Raw genomic sequence first — 18,540 nt, forward strand, 5'->3', positions numbered from 1 at the left:
GTCAATAGGGTACCAGGCAGGGGTCCTATATTGGGGAGGACACATACTGTAGGGTTATAGTGGGGACAGAGGTTGTGTAGGGCTGTAGGGGGGAGATGCGGAGTGAACACTGGATGAGGGATATTATATGACACAAGATTATACTAAGGGGCACCAGGGATAAAGCAGTAGTTAATGGGGTGACAATGGGGATCATATAAGGCAGGGGTCCTATATTGGGGAGGATACATACTGTAGGGTTATAGCGGTAACTGAGGTTGTGTAGGGCTATAGGAGGGAGATGCGGAGTGAACGCTGGATGAGGGATATTACATGACATGAGGTTATACTAAGGGGCACCAGGGATATAGGAATGGTTAATGGGGTGACAGTGGGGGTCATATAAGGCAGGGGTTCTATATTGGGGAGAACACATACTATAGGGTTATAGTGGGACCAGAGTTTGTGTATGGCTATAGGAGGGAAATACAGGGTGAACGCTGGATGAGGGATATCACATGACAGAAGGTTATACTAAGGGGCACCAGGGATAAAGGAATGGTTAATGGGGTGACAATGGGGATCATATAAGGCAGGGGTTCTATATTGGGGAGGACACATACTGTAGGGTTATAGTGGGACCAGAGGTTGTGTAGGGCTATAAGGGGGAAATGCAGGGTCAACGCTGGATGAGGGATATTACATGACAGAAGGTTATACTAAGGGGCACCAGGGATAAAGGAATGGTTAATGGGGGTCATATAAGGCAGGGGTTCTATATTGGGGTTGACACATTCTGTAGGTTTATAGTGGTAACTGAGGTTGTATAGGGCTATAGGAGGGAGATGGAGGGTGAACGCTGGATGAGGGATATCACATGACATAAGGTTATAATAAAGAAATGGTTAATGAGGTACCAGTGGGGGTCATATAAGGCAGAGGTCCTATATTGCGGAGACCATATACTGTAGGGTTATAGTGGGACCAGAGGTTGTGTAGGGCTATAGGAGGGAGATGCAGGGTGAACGCTGGATGAGGGATATCACATGACAGAAGGTTATACTAAGGGGCACCAGGGATAAAGGAATGGTTAATGGGGTGACAATGGGGATCATATAAGGCAGGGGTTCTATATTGGGGAGGACACATACTGTAGGGTTATAGTGGGAACAGAGGTTGTGTAGGGCTATAGGAGGGAAATGCAGGATGAACGCTGGATGAAGCATATTACATGACATAAGGTTATACTAAGGGGCACCAGGGATAAAGGAATGGTTAATGGGGTGACAGTGGGGGTCATATAAGGCAGGGGTCCTATATTGGGGTTAACCCTAAGGTAACACAGGGTAGCTGGTTATATGAGCTAACGATAGGTAGATATCATCGTTCACAAATGCAACAGGTACCGGAGCACAGACAGAGGAATATTGATGAAGATGATCGTTAAATATGGATTATGGGAAGAAGCGGGAACTTGATTTAATTTAGCGGAAGACGGGGCCGACAGCAGGGAGACCCGGATCATATAGAAATTAGATGTATGCGGCAGTAAACTGTGAGATATCCCCGGGAGCAGCCATTGGGGTGATATTTTTGGAGTATACGGGATATATATGGATGTGGAGATGTAGGGAGGGTATAAAAATAGAAGCAATGAGGGAGTGATGGAGAAATCTGGAATTACAGGGAGAGAGGGGATGACGGCGGAATATCAATTATGGGGGGATTGTGGAGTAAACGAGGGACCTGAAATTAAGGAGAATCAGGGGCAGAGATGAAACGGCGGCGATGAAAGGAGCGCGGAGGAAGAAAGCAGCTGTGGGGAGTCACTGAGACCCGAGGACAAGTGATACGGAATAATGAGGAGACACAATGAGATGATAGAAGGGACGACAGCGATGGATAAGCATATGCCAAGCCCGGCGGACGGAGGAGATCACCTAGATCATTGGGGATCACTTCTGCAATACGGGATGATAGATCTCATGGAGGTGAAGGTTACCGGGGATGATGAAGAAGGGGGCGCGGATGTGAGGGGACGAGGTGTGAGGAATGGGGGAGACGGAGGCAGTGGGAAGAGGGGAGATGCTCCGAGCCAAAGCGGTAGAGGCTTACCTTCTAGTTAGTGCTGCCATGGAGACAGAAGTATCTCTGTGTGTCTCGCGGAGTGTGTCATTACATAGCACGCTCGCGCACACACACGCGCACACACATGCACACCCCGAGGGGGATGCAAGCAGCAGCCAGCTGTATGTGAACACAGGCTACAGAGGAGGAGAAGCCAGGGAGGAGGGACAGCAACAGGGCGGAGAGAGGATGGAGCAGAAGGATGAGGGGGGACCAAACCAGGCCAGCCAGGGAGAGGGCTAGATTGTCAGCTCTTGTGCGCAGGATGCGGGAGTATGTATACCAGCAATTGTAGACGGGTACGGACAAAAAAAGGGGGGATAATACAAGAATAAGGGGCTTATCCAGGAGAGAAGGAGACAAAGTAGCAACTGGAGACTTGAGAGTTCCGAGACACTTGGGAAATGCAACAATGTAACAAAGCTCCCCCCTCCCTTCACCGAACCCCCCGGCATGTCAATCACTCAGGGAAGACCACAGATTTATGGAATGGACAGCAATCATGGAGAGACAGCTGGGAGCAGGGATGAGATTACAATAAGGGTTTTACATGACCTGGGGGGTCAACATGAGCCTTAACCCCCCAAAATGCCAGTATAGTAATATGCAGTAATGAGGGGGTGATGCAGACTGGGGGAGGGGAGGATAAGCCTCTCATATAGGAGGGTAGTGCAGTGAATTAAATTTCCCCCGCACAGGATTACACAGTGATTTAGGAGAGCGAGCTTTTCATAAGCTGTATCCTGGTACAAATGATCACACACAGGGATGTCTCCCCCCGCCGACGCTCATCACGCCCACCCCTGCTCGCCTGAACACACCACTCATGACATCATCAGTCACGGTGATGCAATCACATTCATGTTCCTGCCCTGTCATCCATTGATAGGGACTGGGGGGGTGTTCCCTGATTTCAGGGGGTGGAGGGGGGGGGATGCTCATTGCAGATGACGGCTTCTCCTATTGTGTTACCTTAATAGGCAACGGACTGGCAGCTCTCACTAATCCAGAAATGACAACCTGCCATGAGGATGTGCTGGGACTTGTAGTTCCAACATTGGATAAAGGAAATAGAAACTTGCTTAAATTGTGTTTGAGTTTCCTGTACATTGGTGGTGTAGATGCTGGGGGTCAACACTTGCCAGGGGTCCCAATGCCTGCTAATCTGTGTATGTTAAAGCGTATCTAAACTTTCGAACAACTTTACACTAAAATATAGGCTGCGTTTAACTGAGCATTTTTCATGCTGGTCCCGTTACTGAATTAATAAAATATATCCTGAAAAAGAAGATTTTATTTCAGCTAAAAGAAGCCATATAGGATTCCAGCGTCTACCATCCTCCGTCCCACAAGCTCTTACCCCGTTTGCCACCAATTGGAAAGAGTCAGCTATGACACTGGGACTGTCGCATCTAATGGATGAGGCAATCCCGGGCGGCTGCAGGCTGATATTTTTAGGCTGAGGGGCACCCAATAATTATGGGTCTCCTCAGACTGAGAATACCAGCCCCCAGCTGTCGGCCTTTATCTGTGCTGGGTATCATAATATGGGGGGATCCTACGCCAATTTTTTTAATTTATTTATTTTACTGTACGAAATAGACCCATCCACCGGTGTCTGTGATTGGAAGCGTCAGACACACTGTCAGTCAGCGTGGGGGTTCATCTGACCGCAACCAATCACAGAAGCCGGTGGGCGGAGGAAGCAGTGCATATTCAATGAAGGTAATGAGAGGCCGGGAAGTGAATGAGCGGCTGTGGGAGCAGTGTGACAGACGCCCCGGTTACTCGATAAGTATGAAGTGCTTGCTCCTTCCCCTTTCCGCTGTTTTCTGGTCTCCATAGAATTTATATGGGTACCGGTATCTGGCCAGATGCCAGGGATCAATACCCCACCGACCCCGAGTCAGCGGGCAATTGATCTGCCAGTCCTTCAAACCGCAGGGACAAAACACAAAAATAACTGACATGCTGCATTTTGGCTGCGTCTTTAAAAACGGATCCCTCTGGGGCCCATGATGCTGTCAGATGGCCTTGGCTCCAGCCCTTTATCCAGATATCATGGTTCAGGCTGACTCCCCCCTCTCTATGCCTCGCAGTGGGTAGTGGTGATGCTGCTGCCTTGTATTGTTACCTTAATAGATTGTCAGCTCTGCAGGACAGTGAGCAGAGGGCTCATTTATACTTACAGTAAATCAGTGCCCATAAGATGTGCTGTGACTTGTAGTTCCAGAAGTCTCATCAATGACAGCGATGTGAATCCTCCTGCAGCTGGCGGGGAGGGCAGGGATTGTACTTCTGGTACAGATGTTACGGTAGAGATTACACCAGATTGCTGGAGGCTGGAGGGAAGACGGATTTACTAGATCTGCACAGAATAATGAGGGTCGCACAGCAGCAGCGGATGGGGGGACTGTGGAAATGAAGGTACATTTACCAAATTCAGTGTATCTAAGCCTTCATTATAATGTCCTGCTAATGTATCTAATCCTATCCTGTGTGATACTGTCTAGTGAACTGTGTATCTAATCCTATCACGCATGATACTGTCAGCTGAGCCTCTGTATCTAATTCTGTCCTGTGTGATACTGGTTGCTGAGCTGTGTATCTAATCCTGTTCTGTGTGATACTGTCTGCTGAGCTGTGTATCTAATTCTATCTTGTGTGATACTGCCTGCTGAGCTGGGTATCTAATCCTATGATGTGTGATACTGTGTTCTGAGCTGTGCATCTAATCCTATCCTGTGTGATACTGTCTACTGAGCCATGTATCTAATTCTATGTGATACTGTCTACTGAGCCATGTATCTAATCCTATCCTGTGTGATACTGTCTGCTGAACCATGTATCTAATCCTATCCTGTGTGATAATGTCCGCTGAGCTGTGTATCTAATCCTATCCTGTGTGATATTGTCTGCTGAACCATGTATCTAATCCTATCCCATGTGATAATGTCTGCTGAGCCGTGTATCTAATCCTATCCTGTGTGATACTGTCTGCTGAGCTGTGTATCTAATTCTATCCTGTGTGATACTGTCTGCTGAGCTGTGTATCTAATCCTATCCTATGTGATAATGTCCGCTGAGCTGTGTATCTAATCCTATCCTGTGTGATATTGTCTGCTGAACCATGTATCTAATCCTATCCCATGTGATAATGTCTGCTGAGCCGTGTATCTAATCCTATCCTGTGTGATACTGTCTGCTGAACCATGTATCTAATCCTATCCTGTGTGATACTGTCTGCTGAGCTGTGTATCTAATCCTATCCTATGTGATAATGTCCGCTGAGCTGTGTATCTAATCCTATCCTGTGTGATATTGTCTGCTGAACCATGTATCTAATCCTATCCCATGTGATAATGTCTGCTGAGATGTGTATCTAATCCTATCCTGTGTGATATTGTCTGCTGACCTGTGTATCTAATTCTATCATACTATTGTACTTTTAAATTCTTTATGTACTATAAAATGCACATTATGCAGTTATACCATAAAACATACATTTGTCTTATCAGGTGTCAGCGCTAGGTGGCGCCAGACACGACACACTTTTGTCTCTGCTATGTCGGGGAAACACATCCTCCCGCAGCAGCGCAGCTCAGCACATATATAAGACACTTATTTTGAAATACAATAATATAATACAATACTCAGTAGGGGTGAAGGTAACTCGACCACCTCCTACATGCCTCCTTTCCTAAATCTGGCCGTCCTCGGCCAGGACTTAGCTAAGCAGCTTGCAGGTTTTTACTTTAGAGTTTAGGTTAGTCCATACAATCCAGGTCCCAAATGGGGACACATACGTGCATGCACAAACTGTGCACAGCAGTAGTCTCTGATTCACCAGCATCGACTTATTTCCACGTGTCTGCGATTTCCAACAGAGAAACAGTCCCAGACCCGCTCCTCTGGGTCCACAAGTCTACTCCACCTCCTCCTCTTTCCGTCCTTGGGAAAAGGAGGGCAAAGTCTTTGGGACAAAGGGGCAATGTATTCGGGCCAGGGGGTAAAGTCCATGGAACAAGGGGAAGGTCCATGGAACAAGGGTCAGTGTCCACAGGGCAGGTGCAAACGGGCTAAGCACCCTCTTTGCCTTTTGGCATTCCAGCAGAGGGGGCGCAACATGCGCAACAACAGATGAGGAGGGGGAACAAACCAAAAGTACCTTTTGGGTGCTCAGAGCATCTTCAGGGACCAGATCTCCAGACATCTCCCCATGGTACGTGGAACAGTCCCGTAATGGAGGTGCAACTGGCACAACTGTTCAACGTTATAGGGGTCCGGTTCTTCTTCTCACCACCAACTGTGCAGTCACTATTACCAGGTGCTTTGAGACATGGCCACTTTCACGATCACAGACGAGTGTTATCCTTGGGCCACATTCACCACGGAGGGAGGATTCACCATTTCACTTGATGACTCGCATGTGTGCCGCCCCCATGTCAGCAGCCGGGCTGCTCGGATCCGGATCCGCGGTGGCTCGAGGGATCTCTGGACCCAGGGGTCGGGGTCAAGCGGCCACTCGGAATAAAAGGGGGAAGATATTTACAAGGGAGGATGTGGAAAGTTCGTGACGCCACCCGTGGTGCGTGGTAAGGTGGAGTACCACCGCTCCAGTTGGGAGTACCAGGTGACGATGGTGGGGACAGCCTGTTGTTTAACCTCTCCATGGGTAAGGGGAATGCCCCAGGACTCAATGAGAGCGACACGGAAGTGCCGTTGGGACAGTAGGGGTCACTTATGTACTCACTCAGTCCAATAACGCTGACGCCGACAACTGTGGTAAACCAAAGTTCTTGACACCGCTGCCGCTTGGAGGGAGCATGACTGGATCCCGTACCTTTTCTTCTAACTGGTCCCTTTAGCATAAAACTAGTCGGATCCCGCTCACCAGTGTGGCTAACTGGGTGAGCTTGATCTCAGGGTTCACGCTTGGGATTTTCTGGACTATGTAGTGGGAAAGTCCTATCCCTCTTGTTGCGCTAATACCCCAATTTTGGAATGGGTGGAGAATGAATCTTGAAGGCTCCGTCCTCGTCGGGTAAATTGCCAGGATGCCTAAAGCTACTTCCTGACTTAGGGTTCACGTACCCCGTCATGAGCTGGCCCCTGCCCGGTGATGGCACAAGGCCGCCGGCTCTCCTGCGCGACAGTCCGTGCCCCTTGTCACGATCGACTGTGACCGGGTTTCAGCTCCTACCAGGCCCAGACCAACGTCTGCCACCTAGTAGTTTCAAGGAGCCCAGCTCCTGACCTCTCCTCTCGAGAATCACTCCTCAACTGAACTACTCCTGACACTCCTGACCTCCCCTTAACCAACCCCCCAAGTGGGCGACCCTATTCCCTTCAGGCTGTCCACTGGTGTGTCTGGTGGGTGTGGTGCAGAGTGTTCCTAGGATTTTGATTAGCTTGTTCTTGGCAACACCAAATGTCAGGGCCCCGTAACCAAGGAGGAGGTGGATACCGTGCAGAAAGGCAGATTGCACAATAACCTGTGATGACCTGATAGGCCAGGGCATCACACATGCTCCTGGGAAGCTGGCTTCTGTCTCACCGCTAGGGTGTCGGGTACGTGTGGTGCCCTGGACAAGCCAGGACGTCACAGGTACTGCAACAACACACCCCACACCTTGGCTAGGAACATCAAAGTCAGACACAAATCCTTGTTGCCTCCCTCCAGGGGCTGATGTCCACACCAGGTGGGGCGGAGCCAGGCGGTTGACTCCACCCACCGAGGAGTTCACAGTCCTGGAGGCGGGAAAAGGAGGGCAGTTGAGTTGAGCGAGAGAGTCGAGAAAGGAGAGGAGGAAGTGGTAGTGGAGGAACTGACTGACCGTGTCCGGGTACGTGGCCCGGGCACCTGAGAGCAAGGTTGGCAGACGGTGGTGACCGTTTGCAGGAGAGGCCGATTGACGCACAACCGTAAGGACCGGGGACGGGCGGTGGCCCTCCGGTACCGGATTGGGGAGCGAAGAGAAGCCAGCACCATCCAGCAGGGCCTATGGACCCCGACCAGGCTTGGAGTCGCCGTTAAACCGGTCAAATCTGTCAGCGACGGGAACCTCCGGGGTTTCCCAGCAGTAAATACCCGACTGAAGGCAACCGCTCAACCGTGAAGAGAAATACAGCTACCGCCAGAGCTAGGGTTCCCAGGGCCAGCGCCTGCGGGCAAAAGAGGCTCCTCCGGCAAATATACCGCTGGGGAGCGGGTTACCGGTGGGAAGCTATCGGGGCCGAGAACATAACACCGGTGCAGGGAGAGACAGTTACCACCAACCTACCGGGAGTGACCGTCGCAGCCGTCTGTGGGACTCGTCCATCCAGCCGTTTGTTTTACCAGAGACTCCGTGTGCATTACTGGTTGAGTAAGTACCACCATGCCGTTCGGCACTGCGCTGCCCCGCGACCCTGCACCTGGCCAAACCCCGCAACCCACCTTACAGACAACAACTCCGGGCCCCAGGACTACCAAAATCCCCCTACCCACGGAGGGGAGGAAAACATCCCAGCTGCTCCCTGTCATCGCTCCCGGGATCCCCGTACAGAGCAGCGGTGGTGCCCCAACCTCACCACACGCCGTGGGTGGCGTCACAAACCGACATTTCAAACACCAACAAACCACCCCTTGCACTCACGGGCGAGGAGCGCTGCTCGAGTCCCCGGATCCGGCCCACCGCTCGAGCCACCGAGCAGCAGTAGCAGCAGCGCCGGACCCGAGCGTGGTGAGCGCAGCGCCACGCCGCCTGCGACATACGCAGTATCCCCAAAGCTGGATGGTCCTCGCTGGAACGCGTGTCATCCGCCCAACGCACTTCTTTGGGATTGCACCCAGTACTCACAGTTGTTGCAGACTTCAATCACTCATCCCGGACATTCCTGGGACCCTCCAGTTTCAACAGGCCTCCTGGCTGCAGTACTTTTTCTTGCCGCTACAGCTACTTTGCCAAGGCCACATGCGCCTTACTCTGAGGCCCAACTCCATTGCTGTCTTTTCACTCCCCAACAATGGCGCCGGCTTGCTCTGCGGTGGGAGTGTACCTTCTTCTGTCATGGTCCAATCGGCACCTTTCAGGGACTGTAACGGCGCCGATCGACAAAGTTTGGGGAGTCTCCATTTTCCAGACTTCGCCATCCAGGGTGGAGCCTCTTCCGGTTTTCCTCCCTTTTCTTCAGGGCAGCAGCCTATTCTCTTTCAGCATCTCGAGGAGGGCGGACTTTTTCTTTCAGCCACAAGTTGGCTTTCATAGGAGTACTGAGACACAGGGGGTCTTCAGCTGACCCTTGGCTGGCATGACAACACACTGGCGTCCCGCGAGCGCACTGATGAGGGATCAGATGACAGTGGCATTTAACAGGTTAACAGCCACAGATGCAGCACCGCTCCACCTGCGGCTGTTGGAGGCAGATGAAGGCTGAATTATTCAGCCTTCATCTTCAGGGAAAGTTGTATTTGGCGTCTGAGCCTGCATCAAAGGCAGGGAGATAACTCTTGACATCAATAGTCGTAAAGGGGTTAAAATTAAGTTTTCTCTTCATCTGGGCCCACTGCAACGGTTTCTGCTTGTGAGTGCTGTTTAGGGGCAGCCGAACAGGAGGTTTATGCACAACTGCAGCCTTTGGAGGATCCTATACCTTAAGGGTTGCAGACTCCAGCATCTTCAGATACCTGTTTGCTGCTTTGTAATGGTATTTTAGCAGCTACTCTCTTAAGTCAATAAATTTGTTGGGCAGAAACCATCCTCATTCTGCCTTTATCTGCACGAACAAATCTGTACAGTACAATACGATGATCTGTTTTTTGAAATATCTAATGCTTTCATACCTTTTCCAAAGTATTGCACTCTTTGACGCTTTTTGGTTCCAAAGATCCTTTGTTTTTCCCATATTGTTTGAAACCTGCGGCTGTGTAAAAGTAGTTTTCTTTTAATTGGGTTCAGTTGGCAAACGAATTATCACATGGGTTTGAGATTGATTTCAGTGATCCAAAGAACCTGAGACCCAATACCATCCAGGCGATTATGTGAACCCCCCCTCACCCCCTGCGAATTACATCTTTATAACACTTAAGTCCAATTTGCATGATAATTTGGCACGCGGTGTATAGTGCGGTCTATGAATGGAGGTGTTGTTTGACTTTGTATACAGCATGGTATGGGCAGTATAAGGTATAAGAATCATAAGGCAGTTTTATCTAGATACAGTATGGAATTATTATTTAGGCATTGTGTGGTGGTATTAATTTGGTCACCAATGTCCGTATGTATTATTGGGCGTTGTATGGCCATGTGTAATGGTTACTCCAGACATTTCCTCCATTTTATGTTTGGTATATGAGGACCGCGTGTACATTAGTACCATGATGTTGTCACTCAGACGCGGCTTCACTGCTGGTCCCTTCACAGCCTCATAAATCAGGTCAAGGTCGCTCCGGCCTCACAGGGAAGATGTGAGCAAGATCCTAACAACTACTGGACAAAAACAGCACGAAGATTAGGACATGAACTTTTCACACCCCAACAGGGTGCAAACAGGTAAGATGGCGTCCTAAAGGGACAACAGATGTAAAGATCAGAGCAACATCCTCTCCTAATATTACCTCTCAGTAATGCACTGATGGTAGGAACTGTAGTACCATTATATCACAGCTACAGAAGCATAACAGCACAGCCAAAGTACCCCAAAACAGAATCACTGTACCCCATATAACTCAATCATTGTACCTCCGTAACACCACCACAGCACACCTGTGTCGCCCGGGGACCAGGGGGTACTCAGATCCGGGCCACGAGATCACTTCTGTGGGTATCACGGTGGCGTGACCCGGTCTGTGATCCCAGGCTCCACAGTAAAAGGGGATTTGGTAAGGGAGATTGTCCGTGACGCCACCCACGGTTGTGGTGATTTTTGGAACACCACCGCTGCTCTGGACGGGGATCCCGGGAGTGATGGTATGGAGCAGCTAGATGTTGGTTCTCCCCTCCGTGGGTAGGGGGTTGGTTGTCCCGGGGCCCGGTGAGGTAGGTGGATGGGTAGCAGGTGGGTTACGGGGCCTGGTGAGGTGCAGGGTCGCGGGGGCAGCGTGGTGCCGCACGGCACGGTGGTACTCACTCAGCCGGTAATGATGATGACACAGTGCTCAGTAAAACACAAGGCTGGATGGACGGGTCCCACAGGCGGCTGCGGTTGTTGTTTCTCCCCTGACCCAGTTTGGTGGTGTAAGTCCTTTCTTTCACCTCCGTGCACACTCCTCCTGCGTTCCGGCTTCCAGCTGGCTCCCCGGTTCAGTACCGGTGGGCCACCGCCCAGCCCCGGCTACCTACGGTTCCACCAACTGTCTCCCCGGCTCCCTGCAGACGGCCACTACAGTCTGCCTGACTTTCTGCACGAGGGCCCTAGGCTCCAACCTAGGCCCCTGGCTATGTCTGCCTCTCTGCAGACCTCCTCTCTCTTCCTCTGCCTGAACTTGACTGGGCTGGTTTCCTGCCTCAGGCCAGCCAAACTCCTGGGTGGGCATCTCCATCTCCTGACTCCGCCCACCTGGTGTGTCTGCCTGAGCCCGAGGAAGAAAGCAGGTCACTTTGGGGATGTCTGCTGTGAACTGCTGGGGGTGGGTGTGTGTGTGTGTTGTTATCTGTGGCCCCTGGCTTGTCCAGGGCGCCACATTCCCCCTTAGCAAAATGCAGACCGTCTGCAGGCTGCCCGTCCATCACCGGTTTTATTTTTCTTTTAACTGCAAAAAGAATAAAACATCAAAACACAAGCATTCCCTTGCAAACCTCCCACAACGGGATGCACATTACTTCAACGTTGCAACAAAAATAAACACTTTTAATAATGGCAACGGAACAGGTCCTTTAGTCACCCACCCAAACAACCTGACCCTGATGCTGCCCCTAAGAAATGGGCAGCATCCCTTGACCCCAGTCCAGAACCAGGCTGCCCAGACAGTTAACGGGATGGGTGCTTCGCTGCCGTTGCGGCCGGGCGGACTGCCGGAGCCGTCGTCATCTCCGTCGCGGCCAGGCGGACTGCCAGGGCCGTCGTCATCGGCGGTGCCGCTGGCTGGGATGGAAGCCGGGACCGGTGGCAGGGCGTTGACAAAGGTAAGACCTGGGGACCCCAGGTCTGGGCCCTCCCTCGCAGGCGCTGCGAGCTCCGCTACCGGTGACAGGGGTAACGGGTTGGTCGGGGAGTTGGCCGCGGGCACGGGCACCGAGGTTTCAGCGGTGCCGGACGGACGGGACATCTCGTGCAGCGGTGTTCCAGGAACCAAACACTGGCAGAGTCCTGGCGTCCCTGCTTCCACAGCCGCGGTTCACATGCGGCCGGACGCCATCCGGTCCCGCTTAGCCTCTTTTTAGCACTTCCTTCTTCAGGGGGCGGGGCTCCACTTTCGCGCCTTTCCTGCTTGGGGAAGACGCTCGAGCGGGAAATTTTTGCGCCAAAGATGGCGGCTTCTGAAATTTTCTGGCCGGACACCTCCGGCGGTAACAAGGCGCACCTCTACCCAACGGCAGAGCGGTAAGATCCTGTTCGTGACGCCAAATGTGTCGCCCGGGGACCAGGGGGTACTCAGATCCGGGCCACGAGATCACTTCTGTGGGTATCACCGTGGCGTGACCCGGTCTGTGATCCCAGGCTCCACAGTAAAAGGGGATTTGGTAAGGGAGATTGTCCGTGACGCCACCCACGGTTGTGGTGATTTTTGGAACACCACCGCTGCTCTGGACGGGGATCCCGGGAGTGATGGTATGGAGCAGCTAGATGTTGGTTCTCCCCTCCGTGGGTAGGGGGTTGGTTGTCCCGGGGCCCTGTGAGGTAGGTGGATGGGTAGCAGGTGGGTTACGGGGCCTGGTGAGGTGCAGGGTCGCGGGGGCAGCAGGGTGCCGCACGGCACGGTGGTACTCACTCAGCCGGTAATGATGATGACACAGTTCTCAGTAAAACACACGGCTGGATGGACGGGTCCCACAGACGGCTGCGGTTGTTGTTTCTCCCCTGCTCTTCTCTGCACGAGGGCCCTAGGCTCCAACCTAGGCCCCTGGCTATGTCTGCCTCTCTGCAGACCTCCTCTCTCTTCCTCTGCCTGAACTTGACTGGGCTCGTTTCCTGCCTCAGGCCAGACAAACTCCTGGGTGGGCGTCTCCATCTCCTGACTCTGCCCACCTGGTGTGTCTGCTTGAGCCCGAGGAAGAAAGCAGGTCACTTTGGGGATGTCTGCTGTGAACTGCTGGGGGTGTGTGTGTGTGTGTGTGTTGTTATCTGTGGCCCCTGGCTTGTCCAGGGCGCCACACACCCATAACACAATCACTGTACCTCCACAAAACAGCCATTGTACCCCCATAACACAGCCACAGCACCCCATAACACAATCATTGTACCTCCACAACACAGCCATTGTATGTCCATAACACAGCCACAACACACCCGTAACGTAGCTATTGTACCTCCATAACACAGCTACAGCACCCCATAACACAATCACTGTATCTCCACAACACAGCCACAGCACCCCCATAACATAATCACTGTGTACCCCCACAACACAGCCACAGTACCCCATAACACAGCCACAGCACCCCCATAACACAAGCACTGTCCCTCCACAAAATAGCCAACGTACCTCCATAACACAGCCACAACACCCCCATAACGAAGCCATTGTACCTTCATAACACAGCCACAGCACCCCCATAACACAAGCACTGTTCCTCCACAACATAGCCATTGTACCCCCATAACACAGCCACAGCACCCAATAACACAATCACTGTACCTCCACAACACAGCTACAGCACAGTGATAATGCAGCCACTGTACCTCCATAACACAACCACTGTATCCCATAACACAGCCACGGTATCCCCATGGCACAGCCACAGTATCCCCATAACACAGCCACTATACCTCCATAACAGAGAAACATCACCCTCATAACACAGTCACAGTACCTCAATAACACAACCACTGTACCTCCGGAACACAGCCACAGTTCCTCCATAACAGAGCCACAGTCTCCATAACATAGCCACAGTACCCCTGTAAGGGGTGGGCAGACCCCTTACAAAGAAGCCCAGTATTCCTGGAATGTTGATGTTATGTAATAAAAATGTTTTTATTGTTAATGCATTGTTTTAGTGGGTTCCCCCTAGTGGCCGGGTGGGACGGCTGTGCCACAGAAACAAGTGGTAGGAGTAGCCGGCAAGATAAAGGGGAGGGAGGATAGAGATGTTAAGGAAAAAGTGGGAGCAAGAAGGCAGTTGTGTCCGGGACGGGAGAGAAGAAGCAGAGAAGGGGCAGAGTGTGGGAGCTGGGTGTATAGGGAAGCCGGAGAGAAAAGGAGCGGGCGGAACCTCAAAGTGCGAAGCAGTACCGGTGTGGGTCCGGTCTGTGGGTAGCCGTAGTGGGAGCCAGGTGAAGCAGATTAGCCGGGCACATCCCCACTGGAGGAGACGTCAGGACAGGCTTTCCCCATGTCTTTTATTTGCACCGAATCATGCCTGGAAAGTGTTTGTACATCGGACGACATATGCACCACCACACTCTGCCCCACCAAGTCATCTCCTGTCCCGATAGTGACGGCGGAGCCAGGGGTAAGCCTGACAGAAAAAGGGGCCATGACTACAACCCCCGAGGCACCCCTGGCACCCCGTTACATGTGGCGTAGTCGGCAGGATGCGGATCGTATGCAAGGGGTCCCGACCCAAGAAGACGGAGATCAAGTGGTGCGCCTAGGACACAGGATCCGGATTATTGGAGAAGAGTCCCGATCCCTTGGTGGGAAGAAGAAGTAGTGCCTAAGGCGTTGGACCAGGCACAAGATGGCGGCAAGATGGCCGTCGTCTTCAAGGACACAGAAAGCGCGCGAAGAATTGGCGCCAAAAGAAGAGCCTGGGGCTGGCCGGTGCCGAAAAAGAAGTTCGGAGTACTCCGCCCAAAGAGGGGAGGTGCCGGTCCCAGGGCACGGATGAAGATATGTGAAGTGGGCGGTGTTCCAGAGAAAAAGAAGAACCGCCGCGGAGGGGTCGACCTGATGTGTGAGACTGGGGGTGGAGTATACCCAAGAGCGGGAAAAGTAGGCCCGCCTCCAGTTCCTCCAGCATCTCCACTGACCCCGCCGCCATTATCAGAGACGCTGACTGAAAACGAGATGGAGACCTCCGGAAAGCAGCAAGATGTGGTGGCCGCGCTAGCAGCAACTACCCTGGGCAGAGGACGCCCGAAGCAGGCTGCGGAAGGACTTCCTCTCCACTTACCGGCTGTGCCCGGAGGACCGGAGTGGCCTACGAAAGTCACCTGGCTTACGACCTGGGACGCCGCGACTGGAGAGACCACGACCGAGGTCAGGGCGACTTACACCGCACAGCTGCCGTCGGGAGACAGAATACTGGGATCCCCATACCCGTGCTCGGAGATACCCCCGCCAGTCGCGGTGGGATCTTCAACCCACGTACCAGTTCCGGCCCCGGAAGAACCATACGCCCGGGAGCTAGAAAAGGACGAGTGGGGTTTCTTTTGGGACCCAATACAGCCGTCACCCCTGCCTCAGCGGAAGTCTCCCTCACCAGAACCCGACCCGGTACAGGAGAGGCTGCTGGCCGAGACCGTGGCCCGGGAAATGATGGCTGGTCCCCGGAGTGAAGAATTCGAGCGCCAGTGTACTGTCGGGACTGTGGTGAAATTTAACCAGAAGGAGGGCTACGGTTTCATCGAAGATGAAGAGACCGGCGATCACTATTTTTACAATCGGGTAAACCTTAACACCGAGGGCCTACCGCAACGCCTCCACACTTTATATCCGGGAGAAAAGGTGCGGTTTATGAGAGAGGTGGGATGCCGAGGTCTCTTTGCGGTCGGAGTGACCCGGATGCCCACTACCCAAGAGGCTGCTCAATGGCAGCAAGAACTTGAGTGGGAGGAATGCCAGTACCGGCGGCGGGCACAGCAAAGACCGGTACTAGCCGAGATCTCCCACCCGAGACGCACACTGGCCGTAGCCCCGGAAGTCATACCCGGATCGAGCGCTGACCCAGAGAAGGGGACCCCGGCAGTGCTGGCTATTCAGCAGAGCCTGATTACGCACCCGGTGATCGTCATGGGCAGCCCCCAGCCGTCCCGTGCAGCGACCCCATCACCCCCGTCGGGGGTTGAGGAGACTGAGATACCGGAGGCCACCGTCAGTTATGAGCCCTTCCGGAGGCTACGCCGGTTGCCCGGCCAGTCCTTGTCGGACTACGTGAAGGCTCAACGGGCGGAATGGAAACGTGCCTATCATCCGGAGTGAATTGCCAAGACCGGAAGATAGCGGACCTATCTATGTTAACTACCGGCATTGTTTTGAGCCGGAAGAAGTTTTGATGTTTGCAACCGTTCAAGCTGCTGAGCCCGGAGAGAGCCTGATGCTGGACTGAGCCAGGGGCTCCTCCGCGTTGTTACGAAGATTTTGCTGATGTGTGTTCCTGCCGTCTAAGACCGGGAGTGCTGCAAAAGTCTCCGGGCAGAAACTCTACTAAGACCGGGAGTGCCTGCCTAAGGCCTCCGGGCACGACTAAGACCGGGAGCTTCCAGGAGGGACTCCGGGCGCTGGACTGGTGTGCCCCTTGTGGGTGCCCTAAGGTGAACATGTTCGCAGTTTTAAATGTGATTTTTAGATTTGGGCCTTGCCGGGAGTCTTAGGCTTAAAGAGGGGAGGTATGTAAGGGGTGGGCAGACCCCTTACAAAGAAGCCCAGTATTCCCGGAATGTTGATGTTATGTAATAAAAATGTTTTTATTGTTAATGCATTGTTTTAGTGGGTTCCCGCTAGTGGCCGGGTGGGACGGCTGTCCCACAGAAACAAGTGGTAGGAGGAGCCGGCAAGATAAAGGGGAGGGAGGATAGAGATGTTAAGGAAAAAGTGGGAGCAAGAAGGCAGTTGTGTCCGGGACGGGAGAGAAGAAGCAGAGAAGGGGCAGAGTGTGGGAGCTGGATGAATAGAGAAGCCGGAGAGAAAAGGAGCGGGCGGAACCTCAAAGTGCGAAGCAGTACCGGTGTGGGTCCGGTCTGTGGGTAGCCGTAGTGGGAGCCAGGTGAAGCAGATTAGCCGGGCACATCCCCACTGGAGGAGACGTCAGGGCAGGCTTTCCCCAGCTAAAGAAAGCGTGAAGTCATCTGTAACTGCCGGTTGTGTGAAGAACTGTAAAATAAAGAATGTCTTTTATTTGCACCGAATCATGCCTGGAAAGTGTTTGTACGACATATGCACCACCACACTCTGCCCCACCAAGTCATCTCCTGTCCCGATAGTGACGGCGGAGCCAGGGGTAAGCCTGACAGAAAAAGGGGCCATGACTACAACCCCCGAGGCACCCCTGGCACCCCGTTACACCCCCATAACACAACCACTGTAACCTATAACACAGCCACAGTACTCCCATAACGTAGCCACAGAACACAGCTGCAGTACCTCCATAACCACACTGCACAGTTCCCTTATAACATGGCCATGGTACTTCCATTACTGTGTAGGATATTACATGTGAATGGCTTAATAATAATAATAACACCCCATCCCCTGCCTTATCATTACACCCTGCGCCTCTACACTGACCCTCCTGAACACTAGCAGGGGCGGCTGGAAGGCAATCTGTGCGATCAGCGCACGCTGCTCTGAGCCGACTAATCAGGAGACCCTTATTGGCGGGGGTCATCCAGCCATTACCCTGTTACTACAGTTTAATATCACATGGACCCGCCGGGGGGTCTGGTGCTGAGAGATCGCTGAGCCGCAGCTTCTGAGAAAATACCCAGAAGGGCGTCCTAAATATACCGAAATCTGCTGATCCTGAGCTGAACTGTGAGAAGAAAACCCTTAAAGGACCAGTCCCACAAGTGAAAGTTTTCCCCCATCCCATGTACAGTGCATAAGTTGCTGAACGTTCGGGTTCCGACCCCGCTGGAAATAGTGGAGCGGAGCACTCGGCCTTATCCGGCAGTTCCATAGACAATGAATGGAGTAGAGGCTAAGTATGTACACCTCTACTCCATTAAAGGCAGCCATTTTTGGGATCCAGAGGATTTTCTTGGGATCCCTGGGGATCACTAAGTGTCCTATACTGATTCCAGGCAGAGATCATTGTGATTGGTAGATTTGTCCAGAACAACCAATCACAGTAAAGACTGGCTCTGATCGCTTCCGTTGGTGAGGTGACAGGGCTCAGTGCCCCCTAAACACACACATTTTTTTATAAATCCCTAATCTTTGTTGTCATCATTTCGTCTTGTCCTTTTATTCTGTCCGTCAACCCTGTCAGTGTCAGCGCTTTATGATCAAATAACATCAACCAATCATGACACAGTTTTCATTTCAAATTCTGCCCTGGTAAAATGAAAGCCACGATGTGATTGGTTGCTATAGGCAACAAAGACAGTTTTGCTTTAGTTTCCACCTAA

At 52.4% G+C, this 18,540-nt stretch overlaps 1 protein-coding gene across 1 annotated transcript in view; it reads right to left on the bottom strand.

Annotated features, from left to right (window-relative positions):
* Positions 1–2,253, bottom strand: part of GPR162 (G protein-coupled receptor 162) — a 67,024-nt gene extending 64,771 nt beyond the window's left edge. The window contains exon 1 of the mRNA XM_075348299.1: positions 2,095–2,253. Within this exon, the coding sequence (XP_075204414.1) occupies positions 2,095–2,114 (20 nt within the window). The 5' untranslated portion in view covers positions 2,115–2,253. The remainder of the gene's footprint in view (positions 1–2,094) is intronic.
* Between the last annotated feature and the right edge of the window lie 16,287 nt (positions 2,254–18,540).

The sequence above is a fragment of the Anomaloglossus baeobatrachus genome, chromosome 5 (assembly GCF_048569485.1).
Source record: "Anomaloglossus baeobatrachus isolate aAnoBae1 chromosome 5, aAnoBae1.hap1, whole genome shotgun sequence".
Classification (NCBI taxonomy): Eukaryota; Metazoa; Chordata; class Amphibia; order Anura; family Aromobatidae; genus Anomaloglossus; species Anomaloglossus baeobatrachus.